This window comes from Stegastes partitus, unplaced genomic scaffold (assembly GCF_000690725.1).
Source record: "Stegastes partitus isolate 25-593 unplaced genomic scaffold, Stegastes_partitus-1.0.2 Scaffold630, whole genome shotgun sequence".
Classification (NCBI taxonomy): domain Eukaryota; kingdom Metazoa; phylum Chordata; class Actinopteri; family Pomacentridae; genus Stegastes; species Stegastes partitus.
Window position 1 is genome coordinate 48553 of NW_007578361.1, and position 22875 is coordinate 71427.

Genomic DNA, 22875 nt, shown 5'->3' on the forward strand with positions numbered 1-22875 from the left:
CACCTCCAGCCCTCTGCCACAAGCTGTTAAGTGCTCCCTTGTGTGAGTCAGTAACCTCCCACGCCCCCGAACACACAGCCTCAACCTTTCCAAAACACACACAGACCTTTTTTCTCTCTTAATGGAAACAAAACAGTTGGCATCGGCGCTTCCCGACAATCTATTTATTATTTGTCCCGTTCACCCATTCGTGCCATTCGAGCGCCTAAACCGCCCAGACCCCTCATTAAAAAACTGTGTCTATTTGACTTCGACTCCATTCCAGCCTCCTCCTCCTCCTCAGCTTGTTGCCAGTGGCCTGTTTAATTCCTGCTCGGTGCCATTTCTGCACAGTGGCCCCCTATTGCCGAGCCGCGAGTCCCTCCTCCCAGCCACGCCGCTGTGCCTCCCCATGCATCCCCTCTCCTCCCCTTCCCGACTCTACCGCCTCTTTCTCCCCTCCCCCCACCGCCTCCCCCACCGCTCTTCCTTCCTCTCAACCCCCTTTGCCAGTAGCCCCTGCAAATCTCCGGAGGCAGGCAGTGCCAAACGTTCCAGCTGTTTAAACAGGTCAGTGGTTGGTGCCCGGCGCCAGCAGGGGTAGCTTTGCCATTGTGGTGCCCTACATCGCTGGTCTGTGCTAACCCCCACCCTCCTCCTGAATCCGCTGTCCCCCCAAGGGAGGGCCCGAACTGTACTGATGCTCAGCTGAGAGATTCTGAATTTACATGCGTTTTTTTCCCCTTCTTGTTTCTGTATTGTTGAAAAGAGGATTTTAAAAGATCAGAGCTGTGTCTCAATGGCATGAAATACACTAATTTAAGTCGGCAGTGTAAAACCACTGAGTGTGCAAAATGTTAGGACAGCCTGCTCTTTCCATGAACTAGAATGAGCCAGGTGAAAGCTTTATTGATTTCACCTTTTAAATCCACTACAGCCATTCGAAGGGGGGATGTGCTATACATAGATGAAGGGGAGGAGAGGGAGACGTTTATGCAAGATTTAAGCCTCTGCAAAGAGTGCAACTCATGACTAGAAAACCATTTTTTTTAAGTTAGTTAGTCTTTCCAGACATGCAGTTAGAACAGTAGGAGACTGGGGCATCTCTGCACCCTGCAATTATTCCACTTTCTGTTCCATTTAGTTCAAGATGTTGAAAAAAATAAAAAGCCTTTTAGACTATGGACAAAATCTTCCTGCACACTCCTCACCAGAAAATTTCTTTCTTAAAAAATGTCCTCATCAGGTCGTGATAATCTGACACAGCATTTTACGCAGAAATGGAAGGACAGAGTGACTTTTTTTTTCTTTAAATTTAAAGATAAAAATTCTTTGATAGCTCCCGGGAACTTATATCAGACGCTTAAATATAAAATGATTGTTTCACCTCATTAAGGTCAAAGTAAAGGTCGTGGTTTATGTTTGGATTGGAGAATTATATTACAGAGAGTTGGGAGAGAAAAAAAAAAAAGGAGCAGGAGAGGTGATGTCCTTCATACATATGCACTAAACAGCTCTGATCATGTGAACATAATGGGAGCTGAGTGTCGAGTCAGTTTGATCACAGCGGTTGTGAGCAGACTGCAGGTGGGAAAGTAATGCAGGTGGGCGTTTGATAAAGCAGAATCCTTAAATATATTAAAGATCAGTCCATTGAGATGCACATCGGTACAGTTTCCTCATTGTAACAGCTGAAGATCTGACACTCTTAGGAGCTCCGACTGACTTCTTTTTTTCAAACACAGTTGCCAGAAGAAAACATTGGAGCAGATTTGCAAACAAAGAGGAAATATGGCTCTATAGTGGCTGGAATATACACAAACCTACACATATCTGGGGCAATTTGTGCACATATAACAACAATCTAATTATTTATTTCCTGCATTTTCCTGCACACTGGGTGGCCTCCAAGGAAAATGCATACAAGAGCTGTGCAGGAAAAAAAAGGTTGTCCAGCAGAATTATGCAGCAACCCCTGCAGGCCAATTAGCACAGAGCAGAAATGCATTCATGTTATGGGGACGAAAGAAAATCTATGCTTTACTCATAATAATAAGATCTTTTCTTCTTATTATGACATTGGTTTCCCATCATAAAAAAAGAGAAAATAAGATATTTTCTGTCAATATCCAGATTTCCAATATCTCAAGAGATCTTCGCACATTCGTCTCGCATTGTTTTATTGAAATTTTTGTTCTTATTAATGTGAGATTGTGTTGAATTGAATTAAGTGACCTTGTTATTCTGTTTTTTTCTGAAAACTTGTAACATGTAATTCAATTCCTGAGCTACATCAGGCGAGAGCCACAGATGCACCACATGTTGGCAGGACAGATTCAATGTTACTTGTAGCTTTCCTGGAAGAATATTGAAAACTCAACAGAGAAAACACCTGCAGTTTTATCATTTAAAAAAAGATCTTAAAGCAATAATTGTGATAATGGAAGAGGCTGAAAACAAAACAACCTGCACAGAGCATGATCACCTTATGAAGTAAACGTGTTACTAAACTGTTGCCTATTTGGTGGACAGGCAGCAACATTCATTTCTGGACATTGTTTGCGCCTGTCAGTCCAGTATTCACTCTCCTTCTAGCTTTGGTTTAGAGGGACTATGTTACATGTGCAAACCTGTTGAGCCGTACAGTAAATGCCACTGAACGAAGCTGTGCAGTTACAGTATAAGGGCAAACTGTATGTGGTCCGTTGCCATGGGAACCTACATGCATTCCATCGGTGATGCAGAAAACACCCAAACGTGCTTTTATGCTGTGTGCCGCCGTTTTACACTGCAGCTATTAGAGCACAAATTAGCAAATTGATTAGTCTATTGGTATTTATTACAGAGCATATTCAATCATTAACATTAAGCTCGCTTTGATTTGGCCAAAAGCCAAAGTGATATCCTTAATTATGGGACAGTGACAGACCTAAATGCACGCCTTTAGTATCATGTTTCATATGTAAGGTTTAAAGTTTAAGAGCTGTCACGTTAGAAATAAGTGGCTGCATTAAGAGTGCACAGAGTGCTAAAATAAATACATTTAATTACGCGATTAACAATTTTCCAACAGCATTCCTCTCTGCTGTCACTTGCATTAACAGCGCTTTTTATCGCAATACGTTTTTATAGTCCTCATATCTCTTTATTATAACAACCTGTTCCTCTGAACCGAAGTAGGTAGCATGTGGTTGATTCATTTTTTATTTTTTTTTGCGTGGAAGAAGAGGCACATGATGCGTCAAACACCTCGTTTTATGGGAGTCTGAAGAAGAAAGCCTGAGTTACATAGAATTAAATGTATAAAACACATGATACCCATTATCTCTGATTGGTGTTTTAGGTTTTGCTTAGCTGGCTAACTCAAAGAAAGCCCGGCTATGTTGAACTTAATTTGTAGTACAGCCCTTAGCTCAACAGAAGAACTTCAGCACTAAGTGATAATTCTGACTGTACATCAACTCTGTCATGCTAAGGATAGTCATTAGATCAATTTTTAATGCACCAAGTCAATTTCAGATTTGCAACACAGGTCATGAATACAACCGTCCTGTCATTTATAGGAGATCTTGTTGACATGATGGTTGCTTGATATGAAGAAAGTTTGTCAGTTACCATCATGTCCACTGTGGGTCACTGTAATTGTGCAAATGCAGGTGCATCATTCATCGACAGCACGGATGCACAAACACAATAAGGTATGCAAATCACAGCACTTTCTAATGCCACACAGGGGGGCACTTAGTGCTAATGATAGGTCTGCCCCTGTATGTATAGCAAGAGATAGTTCACTGAAATTACAATCTAATTTAGACATCCTCCAGATCTGTCACAGAGAGAGCTGAGATGTATTAAATCTACTTCTATAAGCCCACAACTCCATGTGAGCTGAATATGAATTAGGCATATTTGAAGTATAGGAGTGAGTTGAGTATATGGGGGTGGTTTCTTGCTCACTCTCTCTCTCGCACTCCTCCTCTCTCATGCTCTCTTTCATATCTCTGCATGTGGCAAACACATTTCGCCCACAGATGCAGCTGACCAGCCACCTCTTTTCCCCCTCGTGGACCTGAGCCGCTCGCCCACAGACCTTCCACATCAAAGTTAATTTCCGGACTTGTTCAGATGATCAAGCAGTATGTGAGTGAGGTCTTGGCTCTGCTGACCCGTGTGATGAGGCTTACTGCTGTGCACAGTGGACAGTGACACCGGCATGGGCAATCAGCACAGCGGGGGGCATTTGTGTGTATATAAAGTGTGTGTTTGCAACTTTCTCCTGCCCAAAATCTGACTTGACACCTTCATCACTGTTAAGCATGACGACCCTCGCTCGCTTTGTCCAACGCGAGAGATCAGTTTTCGCAATCAATACGCCGCCTGTGGATCCCGTCCAACCCACATACGCGGTAATGATCACTCGTGGTGGGCGGCGACGGCAGTTTCAGGCCGGGCGCAGGATTTTAATTGGCTGCTTTAGCTGTCAAGGAGTGCAGGGACCTTTTGATTTGGCCAGACTGTCACACAGTGAGCCTTAATTGGCCTGCGGACAAAACATGAGGGAAACACATTACTTGAAGTGCTCATGCATGAGCCATCATAATTTATTATAGAGACGTTGCAATCTGAAATGCCATTAAACTCACAATGCCATTAAACTTTAAAATAAATTAGGAAGTGATTGTGTTACGAGGCTCTTAAGTACTCCTGCATGTCTTTTGCTTATGATATGAATCATTTTGTTTAGCGTAAAGCGAGGTAAAGTCGGGAGAAAAGAAAAATAGTGAAAAAAATAATGGCAGATATAAACAGCTTCTGCAGATGTTTGCCCATGGCAAAGAACGGCCAAGTTTCTGTTAATAATACAAATGCACATGTCAGCAAGCCACAGATGACCTCTCGATAGGAGTTGCTGACAAGAAACGACCTCACATCACTTAAGAAATGGCAGCAGACTAAAGCTTCTTCCTTCAATATTGGTATTATTCTCCACAGCTATATGGGGAAGGGAACAAACAGCGGAGGCACAAAGAGAAACTTCTGTCGCAGCTCTTATGTTGGAGCCATTACCTGTGTGAAGCCAATAAACAACAGATTTCATCTTGGCTGAAAATTTCCTCCCTCTCCTGTTGACAGGCTACTACTGGGATAAATGGGCACATATAGTGTACAGCTTGTATGTACTATACTGTACTGTCGCAGAACTGACACCTAAATATACACTGAAAAGCACAAATCATCCTTTAATTATAACTTTTGTGGCTGGCTTCAATCATCGCAGCCACTTCTTGGGTGGTAACTCTGGAGCGGGCAGAAAATGGTTGGAAACTGTCACCTCCATCACCCATCCAAACCCCATCATTTTCTTTTCAATCTTTCATTGTAAACTTGCCGTCTCTGGTTCCTTTTTTTTTTTTCCTTGAGAAACATTGTGCTTTCACATAAATAAATAAAAAGCCTTGCAATGCTGCAAATGTGCCCCGAGTCACTGTTCTGCTCCGCCCCCCTCCTTTTAAACTTCAACATAAGCCTGCTTTAGTGCCATTAAAATAACTTGTCATGACAGTGTAGCCTGGGAGCAGTGCAATCAATTTCCATTACATCAAGGCCCAACTGGGCATCGCCACTGAACTAAGCGCTGGTAAGCAATCTCCCTGACCGAGGGTGGTTTGTGCGCTGGCGTTCCTATGTGTGTGCAGCATTAAGAGTGCGTGTCGGCGTGTGAAAAAGATGGAGGGAGTAAGGAGCAAGAGGATTTACTTGACTTCACGAACACAAACGCTTCCCTGCTTAAGTTCCTGATTTTACCAGCAGAGGGACTGAACAAAAAAAATTGTCAGGGACCAAACTGTTTGGTCGTGTTCCAAATAAGCACACATCATATGTTCCATCACGACATCATGTGAAATCATCCCCAGCTGAACAGTTCGGTCCCGTCTCGGTGCAGCGACTGTCTCCCTGAAGTGATTTAGAATGCACCTTTTGTAAAAGACCAATCTGCAACTAATTAACATCAGAGTAATTTATGCCACAAAATTGATTTTTGCTCACTATAAATTATGCAAGAGTCCCATCCGCCAGCCCTTCCCACCTCCTTATCTCTCTGGCGGAATCGGTGGATTGACACGTGGCTGAAGTGTCCTTGATGGGGCATTTCTACAAACTGTCAGAGATAGGAGAGGCAGGGGAAGGAGGGAGAAAAAATATCTTCCAGGCTGCAGACGTATGTACCCCTGGCCTTGAGAGGAGCCATAAATTTAAAGTCACTCAAAATCAGTACAGACCTGTGGACTCACACGAAATAGAGGACAAACCTTGGACTTTTACGCAAGTCCGTACACGGTGATCTTTATGTTCCACTAAAGCCGATGTGGAATTTTGCTTTTTTTTCCTCCGTCTCTTACTGTGATCTCTTCCTCCATGTCACTGCGGTGCGGAATTACATTAACGCTAGTTTAAGCACGGATTTTCACATCTCAAAAGCTAAGGCACTAAGTGAGCGCTAATTAGTGGAGTGAAGGCATTAATTATGTAACACGTCATCTTAATTAGCAATCCCAGATGTATGGGGTGTCAGAGGAGCATTTGTAAGCACAGTTAGCTAATTGATAGATATTTGACAAGATGTATGACAGAAGGCCGCTGCAAAGGTGACAGTCACTTTAGGGATGCTAAAGCAGCTGAAATGTAACCGAGGGTGATTCACTTTCATGTGTATTTGTGCGTTAATTTTTTACTTCAACGTGAAGATTAGAGATTGGGTATGGAGCGCATTTATTTTAATTTAAAACTTATCTTTCCTGCAGTTCAGTTTCTGCCGTCAGAGAAAGCAATATTCCTCAAAAGCATCGTTATACCTGTCAAATCATGAGGAATATGTCAAATAGCTTCCCACTGTTAGTAATTAGAGCCTATAAGCTCTTGATCCCACTTTCGTGCAAGGGGAGGGATTATTGCCAGGGCTTCTGTCTTCCTTCTTAAAAAGAACCCAATCAATGTGCGGCAATAGCGGCAGCAGACACAGATCACCCGACCTTTCTGGATCTTTGCACCATCTGCTCAAGCCGACATCGCATCTGTTGCTCGGTTTCACCTGCTCCGCGTAGGCCTCGTCTCTCGGGCAACAAAGTTTTTGGTGGATAATGTGGAGTTCAGGTTTCTGTGTCGATGCCGGTTTAATCACGCTTTCACAAAGACCAGCGTAAAGCCACGCGCCACGAGCACCCAAACAATAAGCACTAAGTCACCCGCTGCTTTTGTTGCCATTTTAAGTGCCCTCGAGCGCCGCGTGGAAAAGAGTTGGTGGAATGCGGAATACAAACAGGGAAGAGCAGCGATGAATCATCTTCTCCAAAACCTTTGCAGTGTCTGCACTCGTGGAGTTTGCTACCTCGCCGGCCAACTGCTGTAGGGGCTAAAATAACAAAGGCAACAGTAGAAATAATTCCTTTTAAGGATTGACCAGTTATCACACTGACCAATTACTGGTTGTAATATTCAGCTTTTTTTTGTAATACTCAGTAATGTTATTTCTAACTGATCCCTGATTTAAAGTTAATGTGTGGTTTTGGTTCTGATGCAGCTATCTATACTGATCTGATTTGCTGCACATCATGAGTAACAGTCTATCAGCACTGAAGAATAAATGTTTAAAAGTTCCTTTTTAGGGGCTGCAAGGTGGCACAGTTGGTAGCACTGTTGCCTCAAAGCAATAAGGTAAATATCGGTTATTAGCTTCACAAAAAACACCATATCGGTCGACCTCTACTTCCTTATTTCGCCAAGTGTTGCAGAATATGTTTTAGATTACATAATATAAAAACACTTCAATAAAGGCAGTGAAGTAACCAGGCAGACAAGATCAAGCAATACTATAGTTGTTAAAGTGGTTTGGTCGGTGCTAACACTTTCCCACGATGTGCCTCTATCATCAAAATCTCAGATTATAACTGATGCCAGTGTTTTGTTTCACGTCATTGCAACTTTGTGACGATAAAGCTTCGCACACACTTGCTGAAGGTTAAGAAAAGATTGTAGGACAACCAACATCAATTCAACCATGAAAGCCCTACTCACCCGTCCACCACCCCAACCTCCTTGGTTGCTCCAGAGTACAAAGTGTATAAAAACACCACAACACAAACATGATTTAATGTGTATGTGCAGCATGTGACAATCCAGCAATGGAACTGTTTTGCTCTCCCATGTCTGATAATGATATGTACCGTATGTCAACGAGATATGAAGCACAAAAACAGATAAAAAACCTTCAGTACACGCTTGCTATCTCTCTGTCCTGAGTCTTTGCGATAAAATGTCAAGAGAGATAGTCCTTTGTTTGCTTAAAACAGCATTTGTGCCCAGAAAGTGCCACCTCATCAAACAAGGGGACACTGATCAAAGTCATCTCACCTTGTGGAAACCTGGCCAAGTCAAACTAATTCCTGGAGCTCTTCCTCGGCAGTTTGTTCATGGGGCCTAGATCTGCCAGGACGAGGCAAAAGAAAAAAAAAGAAAAAAAGAAAAGCAGCATCTACACACACGTTGCCAATTCCCTGTCACCGTCTCATAGAAGCAAACAATGCAAACAGAGTAGAAGACCTAAGGACACGGAGGAATACAAATGCAGGGAGACAGATTTCCCCAAGCTCTGTATCTATGAATGTTTTATCTTTGGGATTCACAGTCAAATCATTATGTTGAAACCACCTTTTTTCCAGCAAATCAAAAAAACACATTTGACAGCAATACGCATATTTCAGTAAAATTACAGCCTGTACTGATATACAGTAACCAAGTAACCACTCCAGTCTGAGAACACCGCGCTCTGCACATGCTTCATGCTCAGATATTTTCTCTCCTGTTTCGCCCACTTCCTCTCCTGCTGTAAGCTCTGCAATCACATCTCCTGTGTGCTGCTCCTTTGATGGCACCAGCAGGTGGAAACCCACCGGGATGCTGAGTGTGCACTACAGTATACACACACTGCTGCCGGATTGATCAGAGCACAGGGGTGAGTTAACTTGCTGGGTTGGGTAGCGATGGCAGGGGAACGCATAACAAACTGGCTGCCAAAACCACAGGGGGATCGTGGGGGGCACCGCTGAAAAACAAGGGAGTTATGGCAAACAGCTGGACACGGTGGAAAGTCACATCGCTGACTGGGGCGGCGGGAGATGAAAGTCTAGCAACGGAGCAAGAGTGCAAAAGTCAAGTCACTCCTATTCAAATCAACCTGATTTAACCAGAATATGCAAGAGTTAGACCACTTCTGAGGAAAAAAAAACTATTTTTTACCCTGTTAACATGTCCATAATGTACTTTTTATATGCTAGAAGAGCTAGGTAATGCAATGGCTTAGTATTTCCACCTTAAAACTGATGCGTTCAGACTTTCAGGGCTTCATAGGTAAAAAAAAAACAACAACAAAGGAACCAATTCTTTTGGTATTTTTTGTCAGAAATCAGCTCAGATGTGTATGGACTAATTACTAAAATGCTACAACTTCCCATTGTGCAGCATAAGGTAGTATCACAGTGTTTAAGTAGAGGAGTAGGTGAGCTGGTGTGCTCGAGCTGTAGATGCTATAGAGATACATCTATCAAAGATATTATACTATCAAAAAAAACCCTTCTAAATATATAACTCTGACACCCAGAGATGAGTTTTTAAGGGGTTAAATCAATGATCTTTAAATAATCAAGGCAACAGCTTGAGAAAAACAAGTCGTCCAACATTTATCAGAACAATAAAACACCAACATTTGTGTAATTCATACATCACTTGTCTGCTATCAAGCAAAACTAATGTTATCTCATTCCAGCTTCTCGGTTATGCAGATTTTCTGCTCTTGACTGTGGCCCTGATAGTTCAAATACACAAAAGCAGACTAAAAAAAGCATCCTCACTAGCGGATAGAAAACCCTACAAGATACCGAGCTACAATGCAAATACAGAAAACACAGCAACTTAATACAGAAACAATACATATATTGTATTATGCATGCTAGACTGAGGAAGTGGCTCTCCTTTTATTTGCGCTACTGCCTCATAATACTGATCAATATCACGGTGCATTGTGTTTTTTGACACATTTCCCCCCCCCGTCGACTATGGCTAATTAAGCTCCACCTTCCACTATTATCTGCCGCTGCTACTGTTGTTCAGACAAAACAAGCAAACTCCTCGGGCTCTGTTAATTTATTATGGGCATTTAGATTGTGTGATTAATAATAAAAGAGACTGATATAGATGAAACCATAATGAAAATAAGCAGCTTTCGCCAAATGTTATGATAATGCTATGTTGCATGTGAGAGAGCGAAAAGGCACAAATTATGATGGAAAAAGACAACATTTTACTGATTTTTTAAAAAGATTTCTCCAATTGATGTGCAAATTAAAGCTGCTTATGAAAAGAAATCAACCTAAAATCACAAATAAGAGCCGCAACAGCGTGTGTGCACTGTTGCAGTTGTGCAAAAGCGCTCATTTTTCACCATGAATGGGGCCAAATTATGTCATAAAACCAATTAAATTAGCTATGGTATGGTCAGTGAAGGAGGTATTGGTGCGCCGTGCTCGTGTGAAAACAATTTGTTCGTCACCTGCAGCCATTCCAGGAAATAAAATGCTGGCCACATGACTTCTAGGTAATGAATTTGAACACTTTGAAAAGATAACATTTGCTGCCATTCAGGTTTGCTAAATTACTGGTTTCAGTAAAAGCACGTGACGAGGCTTTCACTGTGTTTTTCTGCTGTTAGTTGCTCGAAATATTGTTCTTGCAAGATGGAGCTCTCTGCTGAAATTCTTTTATGGTTTTATTTTTTTGTTACCTTGCCTATTTTTCTTTGTCTGATTGGAGGTCAAGAACACTTTATTAAAAGAAAAAACCCTCAGGATGAGACTGCTTGGAAAAAACATTCACTTCCAAGTGGACATTTTTGCAAACAATCTTAGTTTCAATGCCAGAACTGATGGGTTTCAGCATGTTGCAGCCTCCTTCTGCATCACACGTGTTATTTCAACCTTATTCCACAATGGCGGCAATCACACACCCGATATTCACACAGCAGTTGATTAATTTGGAACTGGAAGAGATACTCGGATGGCAAAATATCACATTTATTCCAGATTGGTGCTGTTACAGTCGTGTCTTTTTGCAACTAGACCCTCAATCTGGTGCCATAGTCAAGTGGACAATGTAGTGGAAGAAGAAGAAGAAGAAGCGAAGGAGAAAAAGCCACTGTCAAAGTCTGAGACTTCCCATTATTGGCTGTAAAGGAAAGCCTCAGGTTCTGCCTTTCAGTTCTGATTGATATTTGGTCTTGACTGGGGTACGAGAGTATGGCAGCGGTGGGACGTGACAAATGGCTGAGGCAGAAAATGAAGGTGATAAAAAAAATATGGTATCATAAATCTTATCATACTAAAACTATAACAACAAAAATAAGCTGCCATCTTGGATTTGGCATTTTGTTTTGAATAATCCTGCTGTTTACGTTGGTAAATTTGTACATGTATTTAAGACAGACAAGCGTAATGCTGCATTGTATTATTATAAATGTGTACGGGATGTCCTCCTCATATTCTCCAGAGATCCTCTTCCAGTAATTCGTTTAGGAGCATAAGCAGCGGGCCACATGAAAAAATCATTCCAATTGATCAAAATGCCATCCATCATGTTTTAAGAGCTCTTCGCAAATGCATTTCATAACAGCGTACGGCTGCCTTCCTCCTGGCAGGGAATCTGCATGGCGACGGCATAAACTGTATCACACCGGTGAACGTTTTGCCCCATTTCTATGCTCATGATCTACTTATCAGTCTGCTCCTGTCCTGTTATGCAGAAATATGCATGTATTTATGAAGGTCAATTATCAGCTTGGGGAGAAAAAATCTGATTCAAGTTATGTATCAAACCACGTGTGATGCTTTAGTTTAAAGGCAGCTTTAAATTGCATTTTACAGTCCTCATCCATGAATGGAGTTTGGACAGTTGTCATCACATAACTTTTTGGATTAATTATGAAGGTAAACTCTGTCCAGACGTAACCGTTGAAGACTGTAGGAGCTTAGATAAGGATCACCAGTGGAATAAATCGTGAAATTAACAAACCAAATTGCACACATAAACAAAAATCTTTAAAAAGACCCCACACGAAAACCTTTAAATCTATACGACAGTATAAACTGTTCTAGACTGTGGCTGTCACTTTGTCGTTAAAGGAGCTGTATGGAAGTATTTTAAATTGCAGATTGGTCAGACAGCTGTTGAGATTGAATAAAATCTTGACTTTGGTATTTTTGCTGGATAATAATGACCATATACATGTATTGTTTTCTGTTTCTAGTGAAATGAGAAGGAAGGAACCAGATGTTAGACTGAGGCAAGACTGCATGCTATAGGGACTCACTACAGCCTACGCTTTATTTATGTATATTTTGTTTTAGTTAATTTGCTAAATCAATTAAACTGAGTTCACAACATAAGTTGTTGCAGGGCATGCCACATAGTAAGGTCAAGAGCTTACAATATTATATTAAAATGAAAAACAAATCCAATAATTCTCTTTGAGCAACATTTTGGCAACAGTGGAAAGAAGAAACTCCTTAAAACCTCCGTTAGAACCGGGACCAAGGAGGATGATCATCTGCCTCGACCGGTCAGGGTGTGGGTAAAGGTTAGAGACCAAAAAAATGTCCTGGTTTACGTTAAATACAGCTGGATACCCTAGCGTATACGACAAACACTGTAAGTATGCATGAGAGAGAGTTATTTTTATGCAAATTACCCAGTTAAACTGAATACTGGAAACACTATCAAGAAAATCAAGGACTTTTAACAGCTCCATCAAGCGCACTGTTCATGTAGGTGTTCCTCATTTAATACGCTGTATGAATACCCAGCATGCATGCATTCCTTCCTACACACAGAAATAATGTGTCATTATACGTTTCCCTCTTCCTCATGCTTCTATCAGGCTATTATAGACAAACAAGCCACATCCACGTGCCCAAGGAAAAGCCAGAAGGTTCAAGAAATACTCTGTCGCCCATTTCCACAGCAACCAGATGTTTGAGTGACAATCTTAATTAATCCACTGAATTCCCACTGCGATGTGATGCGGGGTGAGAACAGCACACATAAGGACCTGTGCCACCGCTTTAGAGCATTGTGAGGGTGTGAAGATCATAATGCCATTCCAAGGGCACGGCATGAAAGCGGTCAAAAAAAAATGGAAACGAAGCAAGCAATTAGAAGTGTCCGCGTGTATTCCTCACTGGTAACTTCTGCACATTTAAATCGAAGCACAAAAGACGACAACAAAGGCTACCATAACGCAATGCTTCAATAAATAACTCTCAATTTTAAAGAATTAAAGAGTCTGAATGCGCCATCGACCACAGTTGGAGACAATGAATTCAAATCACAGCTGACTTACAGGATAATGACAGGCTTCATTTTTATTCATCAGTATGTTTTCTAATAAAACGACAAAATAAGGTAATGATATCAAAAAGATGCAACAATTAATAAACCTCATCGAGCACCTGCTGATTACACGGCGCCTAATTCACGAGAAGAAAAGGATTACACTCTGAATCCACTCAGTGCATCGACTTCTCTTTTCTACTGGCACCTTGGCCAGATTAATTATCTTCCATCAATTAAAGGACAAATTATATCCCAACCTCCTTCATATGCTAATGAGTCAACTCAGGGATGGGAGAGGAAATTGGTAATGGCCACCAAATGGTGCTGGCAGGAGATATGCTTTGCAGAATAGAGGTATAAGAGAAGCAGGAGCCTCACATCGAGCCAAAGAGGTAAACAGTTTATTAGGATTAACAAGGGGCCCTGTTAACATTTTACTGTTCACAAAATGAGCTCATACTGTAAATGACGGAATGCTAAATGGATTATTTCAACTTACTTAAACTCTGCTGCTGCCGTTCTTGCGCCACGAGCTATTTATGTCCCTCGCACCGCCACCAAAACGAAATGCCACATTTATTTTTTACTCAGCAAAACTAAAGTCATTTGGCTGCTCCCGGAGAACAATAGACTAGACTGAAGTATAAAAAAATCAATACGTTTCAGCTGTAACATTCATCATGGTGGCAGGTTTGCATATATTATGGATAATGACATCTAAGATGGGCCAGGCCAGGGTGGGAAAAAAAACCCCAAAAAAAAAAAAAAAACCAATGATTCCAATATTCAAAAAGAAAACAAACAAAAGTTTCCCCCGAAAGCGTCTGATGTCCCTATTGAAGGCTTAACTTCAGGCTGTGAGGAAAGCTGGTTGTGCTGCTTAATGATGACTTTGCTGTCTCAGCACCAGTGTAGTTTGATCATTTCACTTCGTTAGCCTGATAAAACAGTAGAGTGATGTAGCCTAGGTATTGCTGTAAAGATTAATTTACACAACATAACAGAATGATAGCGCAGAAAGTAGCATTGGAACAGCCCAAGGGTCAAGATGTTTGCTGAAAGAATGCTGCTGGTGTGTTACCAGAAACCACAACCCCCAGAAAACTGTTAATTTAATCTAATAATATCTCAAAAAACATAACTGTTACTGCCCAAGGAGAGCTCTTCCACATTTAGCGTGTTATTAAAATAGTGACACATGATTAGGAGGCTTTCTAGTCACCTTGATACCACATTGTAATTGGATTTCAATGTGCAAATGAGGTAAGCAGAGCTGATTTGTGAACAAAGTTGGGGAAACAATATGGGATCCTCTCCAAGGACCACTACAATGTGAAAATGAGAGCTGTGTGTGACTGAGGTAGCAAACGACATATATACAGATGGGTGAAAAATTAAAGGAAAACCCCAGATCCCTGCAGGGAAGGCATCCGGTGGCTTGTTACGCTGTAGGGGGCATTTCGCTGGCATGGTTTGGCTTCCCTTGTCCCCTTTAAAAGGAACAGGCACTGCAGATCAATACAAAGTTGTTCTGAGTGATCACCTTTATCCTCTGCTGATGGGAGCTTTCTCTTTCAGGATGGTACTGCCTCCATCCAAGGAACACAAAGGGTCAGTGAATAGGTTTTTTCCAGGGCCTTACCAGTCACAAGATCTTAACCAAATGAAACACCTACAGGAGAATATTGACCTTTACATCATCAACAAAACACCAAATGTGGGCATATTTGTTCCACTCCTCCAGTAGAGTTCTAGAGACTCAAAGAATCAAGGCATACTGAAGCTGTTCTGGCAGTTTGTGGTAACTTAATATCGTCCTAAAACACTTTATGTTGGTTTAATCTTTAGTGTATCACCCACCTGTGTGTTACTTTTTCACTAATCTTGCTGTTTTTCACTGGAAGCCGATAAACACTGGCAGTGGGGCAGTTTGCTAGAGCTACATCACAATTATGTCACCTTTGTTTTTAATGTCCTAGCTGTGCCTCATCGGAAGACTTTCAAGTTCTGCTTATTTTATCCCAGCTGAGGAAGGGCTCCCCAGATATCTGCTTTTGCTCAGCAGTTTGAGATAACAGCGAGAGGTGGGGTTAGGTGACCTTTAATATGTTGGGTAGATTTTTGTCTTAAGAATATGGCCGGACTGTACAAACCTGGCTAAGATGTTATCATGATGCAAGTCAGACCAGCACCAGACGTTGATTGAAGGATCTAAACAAGTTCCAGTTGAATTGGCTTCTCAGACAAGGAACCCTCTTGGGCATTTTTTCTTGCCCAGATAAGAACATATATTTGCAGACTGCATGCAAATACAAGTCATAAATGGCATAAATATATTGCAAAAACCTTTCTACGAAAAAGATGCAGCATCGTCTTATCTAGACTTGCTGAAAAGTGTCGCTGGTTTGGTAATTTGTCTTGATAATGATAAGAAGCATTGCAGCGACATGAATATAAGCATCCATATTTAAGATAATAGATGTTTACAGTGATTTGCTCCTTCTTTATTGTATTTGGCAAACAATTTAGCAGACAATTCTTGGGTTTGGCCACGTTCCAAAAGAAGCTGTTTGCATGCAACGAACAGTCTTGTTCTCAACTTGATATCCATGTTCTTAACTTGTACTTCTGATATACTTCATTGTCTACATTTGCAGAAAGTAGCCCCTCGCTTATAAATGCACCACAGAAAACACATATCAAGGGAAAGGATCCCATCATCCAAGAGCTGGGCTGAGGAGGCAGTTCTTTTTTATTTCCAAGCAGTCTGTGCAACAGTATTCAATAGTAAGCAAGACACTGAAATAGCATGACTCTATCTAGCAAGAAACTGTTGTTCACCAAAGAGAAATTGGTTTTGAATGTGGCAGACTGAAAGACTGTCGAAACAAGTGTTGCATCAAGAATTGCTTGAAGCCACAAAGCTACCAGAGTATCAGATCTGTCAATTCAAAATGCTCAGGCTTTAAAGACATGTAAAATATGGGTTGAGTCACTTTAAGGAGGGAGGCAGGAACACTTTATGCTGAGAGACATTCTCGTGATTGTTTTCAACCTCTCAGGCTTTTCGGTTATTTGCATGCCGGCGCTGCTAAGCACACCCCATCTTTCCCCTTCAACCAAACACACTTCATTGCGTGCTGGTTCAAAAATAAGAAAAGCAGGTTAAGAGCATCAGTCCCAGCTCATTAGCTACACTGACAGTCTATTTTACACACCAAAGTTGTTGCTCCCCTGTATATCTATCTCATCACCGTCCCTTTATTCGGCGGCGTTTAATCTAAGACATCAAACGGTGCACCTTACAAAGAAGTCGTAAAACCGCAAATTTCATTTAAAAATTAATGTCGCTTCCAATCACCCGGTGAGGGAGCTCATTATGATTTTAGCTGTGCTCATTATAATCAAATGGAATCTGACCTTTTGTCCCATTGCACTGCTTTAAGAGGGCCTGTAGGCTGTTGATAAAGAGGCAAGTGGCAGGGGCTGTAACGGTGAACTGGGACTATCTGTGGGAGGTTGATGATGATATTACATAAAGAATCATGTATACTTATTCCAGATTTAAAAAGAATGTATGCAAAGGTCAGGTAGCCACTGTTTTCCACCTTATTTACAAGTTTCTAGAGCAGATACACATTCATACACCAATGCCTGCCATATTGAGGAACTTTGGGTTCATTGTCTTGCCCAAGGACACTTCAACTGTGGAGGGGCAGGGGATCGAACCGCCAACCTTGCGCTCAGACGACAAACCGCTCCACCACCTGAGCCACAACCAACAAAAATGAATCAAGGCAACTGTAACCAACACGCTACAACGTCACCTGTTTTCCCCAAAACAACCAATATCCTATGAAAAGAGACGTCCAGGTTCTCTTTAGCTTTTTTGGAAAAGAGGCCATTTAGAGCAAGCTGGAGTCTTTGGTTGGCGTACCAGAAGATTCCTCATGATTGACAGAAATGAGGATAAACTGCACAGCCAAACAGCCAAACAGCGCAGGGGAATATGGGAGAGAAGAAACGACAATTGCACGAAAACAAAGAATCACAAAGCACACAGTGGCGCTAACTGAAACGCTACAGCGTGATTTAACACAGCTGGACACCGCTGGCTTGTGCTGGCCCAAGCAGCATCGGCAATATAAACCACACTTCTTACACTGTTGCCAGTCCCACCGCTGCGGACTTCTATTGCCGACCAAACAACACATGGAAACAGCATAAACAGTCCTACTGTTGCCTTTCTGGCATATATCCAAAATGCAGCATTTTATTTTTAAAGTTCAGTGGAACGTGGGATGAAACTTTCATCAAAGCCTCATATTGTTCTTAGAGAGCCTCTCTGATGATTTATTTATTTTTATAACGATCTTAAAATATCCATATGGTGCTTTTTTTATGTGTTGAAAGACACACCGTGACCAAAACAAGCACTCAGCAGCTGAGCATCTCTGCCTTAAAACTAACGATCGTCTCAAAAAGGGTTTCATACAAAACAAATCAATCCTGTTAACTTACAGGTGCATCACTATTCTTCTTCAGAATCAATTTCCGCTTTGAATATATGTGGCGAAATCACCCAAAAACCTCGAACCACATTCAACAAGTCTGCGCTCAAAACTGTAAGTAGTAAAATATCTAGAGTATGTGGACTTATATGTCGTTTTATTCCAGTAAAGGGAAAACCTATCAGCACTTGGACAGGCTGAGTCCAGGTTTTGTATATTTCATTTTTTGAAAAACATACAATCAAAGAAATTCAGCTTCAAATTGTGGTATTGTAACTGAGTCATCCTGCACAAAAGACAGTTCGGAGTCTTTTCTACTTCAGGGTTCAGAGGGTTAATCAATGACCACAGAGGGACTTCTAAAGTTCAGGTTTTGCGGGAAGTTCAAGGTTTTATGTGAATTTCTTGCTAAAAGCTGAAAAAGGTATATAACACATCATGGGTAATGGGTTACTTTTGCACACTTGCCTTTTCTGTCTTAAGTCAGGAGATCAGTTTGTTTGGCTCAATTGTGATGCCGTGTTGTTACTTTTGTTCAATTTCATACTTCTTTCCACCAGTCTACTAGATGGGAATATAATGGGGATAAATGGCTGACAATTTCCTAAACAATTGAACCCTAGAATGCTTGTTAACGTGATTAATTGAGAAAATTAGACAAACTTGGGTGTTTTTCTAACGAAATTAATGAATAATAAAACCAGCGGAGGACACGGATTCAATAAGAAGCCAGTGGATGTGTCAAAAAAAGTGTTCAACATTAATTATCCTTTGATGACGATGGCATGAAAGTTCAAGGCTCATGGAGTGAAGAAGCGGTTCACCCAAATCATGAAAGTTTCTACATTTACTTGTCTAAACACTGTGCACAGGAGTTCTTTCCAAGAACAAAATTCGCTTCCTTATAGGATGCGATGCGTTTCATGTGCACTGAAGCAGTGACAGCAGACAGACGAAGAAGGTAGATCAAAAAGAACTGGGTAGTTAGCATGATTGGAACAGCCACCATGGCTGCACAAAAGAAAACACTCCATACGCAAACTCAAAACTTCTTCAATCAGAAGCAGCAAATAAATAAATAAACCCAAAAACTCGGAGGGAAGCAATTCTGCCGAAAAGGGAAAGCAACCAAGCCAAAAGCAGAGTGAATGTTGGCATTGCTTTCGAAAAGATAAAAAGCCCTCCAAGTTCAGAAAGAACAATGAGAACTTGTATTACACTTTGTTGCCTTGGGGCAAAATTGCATCTCGTAACTTACAGTAAAAGTCAGGTTGGGGTGAAACTGTTTATTTGCATTTCTGCATCCGAGAAAGGGTACAGCTCGTGACCTACTCTGGAGTTTGACATTTTCTGCTCGAAATGTTGTAAAACACAGGACTGATTGAGGAAACTGTGCCAAAAAGAAAAAGCGAAACAGGATGTATGTTCCTGATTTTTTTTTGTTCCATTTGCCAGGTCTGGAGTGAACCCTACATTCACTGGACGAAAAACCAGGCTACGCTCTGGACAGTCTATCAGAAGAATGAAAAGAGACACCTTCACACCTCCAGTCAGGCTGAATGTGGGAGAAAACCCACAGAGACATCAAGTGAAGGGTATATTTCTTTCTAAACAATCATAAATGCCGCTTCTACTGCCACGGCCCAATCATCAATCATCTTTTGCTACCTGTTTTGAAATGCTGAATGTCTCCAAAGTAGATAGAGAGATTAAGACTATTCTCCCAGGATGACATTTTGAGGCTGGTGAGAAAATGATTTATGGCTTTTGTTCGGCCTTCGCTGGAGTCTGTCTTTGTCTCTTTAAAGGTGCCACAAAGTGTAATCAAGTAGCAGTTAGCAGCAAGCGCCGCTGACCGTCACACCGCGGCGATGGCGGCGGTGACGACAGCCAAACAGCTCCTCTAGCCATCCCAAACTTCTCTCTCTCTCTCCTTTTTTTTTTTTTTTTTTGCTTTAGTCTGCGTCATCCGGCATTTGTTTGTATCCTTGCAGACATGAGCTACCACAGCTCAGGCAAATGAGTCACACGGAGGAGAAGCTGTGGTTGTGTGAAATTGCACAAAGCACAGGAACACTTTCGCTCAAAAGAAAAAAAAAACTCTGCGTTTTTTTTAAATGAACGTTTTATGCCGGGGCAGATCAGTGATGCAGGACCATTTGAAATCCAGCAAGTGATATTATGTCCCGGAAGATTCATTATGTTCAAAGCGTGGAAGAGGAAACCTTAAAAACAGCATACAAGTAATAAAGCTGTTAAAATAGAATAAAAGAAAAAAATCTAAAGAAGCTGTTTATTGATCGCAAACTACCAGAACTAATTCCAAACACATACTGTACGCTTAAAAAACACAGAGATGCGTGTAATTAAGTTGTAAATTCGGGGGTTCTCCCTATCCACAGGCACTGCTGTGTCACCCTTGGCTGTGACAGTGTCCGTGACAAGCAATCTGTCACCCACTTTACTTTCAGGGCTTAAATATTTCAACAGCCTTAAGAAAAAGTGCTGAAGTGGCTCTGTGTGAATTCCACTACTTAGCAATTAAAGCAGCCTCGAAGTCACACAGACAGCGACTCTATTGACTGCGACACTTTGGCAAAAGGTGCCGCGATCGGTTTTCAGAAGCAACCTGAAGCAACTGTTTTTATTTAGCAAATTGCTATGTTAAGAAAAAAAAATAAATCAGTAAGTAAAACAATCGCCAGACGCCGTGCGCGGAAGCAACAATGAGGCCACTTGGTGGAGTTGCTTTTGTTTAGAAATGCATTGAATAAAAGTACATTTGCATAGATGCCTTCATTGTGCGCTTCCCTTTTTTTTTGCTGCAGGATTTCAGGCTCTTATTCGGTAAATGCCAAAGAATAAAACAGCTCAACAGATGATTGTGCAGTCGAGGAACCTGCAGGAGAAGTAATGTAGGATGTTGCTTTACCTGTGACGGACAGCTCAGTCGTCCTTCGTACCACAAAGTTCCCAAACGGCAGTTCACAGGTGTAATTCCCAATGTCATCTTCCCGTACTTCCTTGATGGACAGCGTGTCCCTCCTCCTTTCTATGGTTTGTCTCCACTGCTTTGGCTTGCATTCCTTTAATCAAAATAGAAAACAAAGGGAATAGAGCATGTTAGTATGAAGCAAATATGCTACATGGTTTCAATTCTGATGTTGGAAATCAGCAGGAAACATGCTTTTACCTCCTTACTTGGAAAATAAAAGACAAAAAACCCCCCAAAAACAAAAAACCTGTAAGACTGTAAATTGTAAATTAAATATGGAAATCTTTGTATTGTATTCTTTTTTTCCTGCTTGCTTTTTTACTTCTTATTTTTATTTTTTTGTACATTCTTACATAATTATTTATTTTATTTTGTGCTATTGTGATAAAACAATTTCCCTTGTGGATCAGTAAAGTTTATCTAAGTCTAAACCTGAAATCATCAGTCAGATTTTTGATTTTGTCTTGAAAGTATAGGATGAAAAAAGGCAAAATCCTGCTAAACATGCTGTCAGAAAATACTACAGCAGCTTTCCTTACAGTAGACACACAGCAAACTTTCTCAAATTATTTCAGATTTCAGATGCAAATCCTGTTTTAAACTGAGATTTATGTGCATTAATAATTATGAAGCAGGACTATACTGGATGTGGCTGCATCACACATTTGCTAAACCATTACTGGGTTTATGCGTCAGCTTTTTCCTAAATTTTGGGATCAGGTTGCATCATCATAATTGAAGAAATGTCTCAGGGAGCAAAGACGAGTCACATTTTCAGTTGGGCTGATGATCGAATCCGATATTCAGCATTTTTTCTGATTATTTGTGTTGGTCTGTTTTCCTTGCTTATATAAAAAACAGATTCCTGTTGGAATAAATTAATGTAAAAGTGTGCCACTTTGGCTCTAATGCATTTGCTTCACTCTATCTGCCACATTTATATCAACGTCCCGCCCACAGCGCTGCCTGATTACCAGCAACAGCCGATCAACACTGCCGGATAAATGCTGGAAAGTTTTCTTTTCATTAAACATGTCAAACATAAGTACACTAAAACATTTCCGGACTTTTAGTGTCACTGTAAATACATATCGGTTTCATATATAATAATATAGCTCTTGTCTCCGTGACTACTAATAATCAGCATCACTCTGAAAAAAGCTCACAGGCTGACCCCTAACGTGTAGATCGGTTGCTAGGTAACGTCGTCAGAGCTTTCTAAACAGGAGCAATCAGCTATGTAAACACGTAATTACTTTTGCATCAAAAGATCCAACCCAAGTGCCAAAAATAGAAGTTTGAGTCCAATTTATTTATTAAATTTGCTAATCCTCTGGAAAGGTAGGCACGAGTTGATAATTTATTCATGCACACAGGCGGAATATGTGAGTTAATGTGGTGTTCATGCAGCACAGAGGAAATGAGGAATATTGGTCAGTCAGTCTCTTGATGTCATGTTTGTAATTTGAGGTAAATTGGGTTGTTTTAGTCAAATGTGGTTTTAAAAGCAGGGAAGAAATCTCACATCTATGCAAAGTTAGACTTACAGCAATGGCAAGATGTTTTATGCATCATTTTAGAATAGATTCAGTCTTTTCAGGGTTTTTTTTTGGACTCTTTTGGTGGGTTCTGTGCACCACAGTGTCTTAACAGAGTCATGGAATCCTTTATATTGTTATGTATATCAGCTCTTACACTTTTCTCCTACAGTTGTGCTCAAATTTATTCATACCCTCACATTAGTGAAATATGTTGAAATTGACAAAGGTAATAATAAATAAAAATTCTATGAAAATCATGACATTGATTTTGAATTGTGGTCCAATAGAATAACTATTTAAAAAAAAAAGAAAAAAAAGAACAAGCAGGTATTTTGGCCCACGGCTCAACTGCTCATCAGTAAAGTGCTCAAATTTGTCTTTTTTTTTTTTTTTTTGTTTTAATTATTCTTTT

At 40.9% G+C, this 22875-nt stretch overlaps 1 protein-coding gene across 1 annotated transcript in view; it reads right to left on the reverse strand.

The window, feature by feature from the left end:
• LOC103363067 (interleukin-1 receptor accessory protein-like 1-B) overlaps positions 1-22875 on the reverse strand; it is a gene marked incomplete at its 3' end in the record, with an annotated part of 170690 nt that overhangs the window by 22121 nt on the left and 125694 nt on the right. The window contains exon 5 of the mRNA XM_008289670.1: positions 20860-21013. Within this exon, the coding sequence (XP_008287892.1) occupies positions 20860-21013 (154 nt within the window). The remainder of the gene's footprint in view (positions 1-20859; positions 21014-22875) is intronic.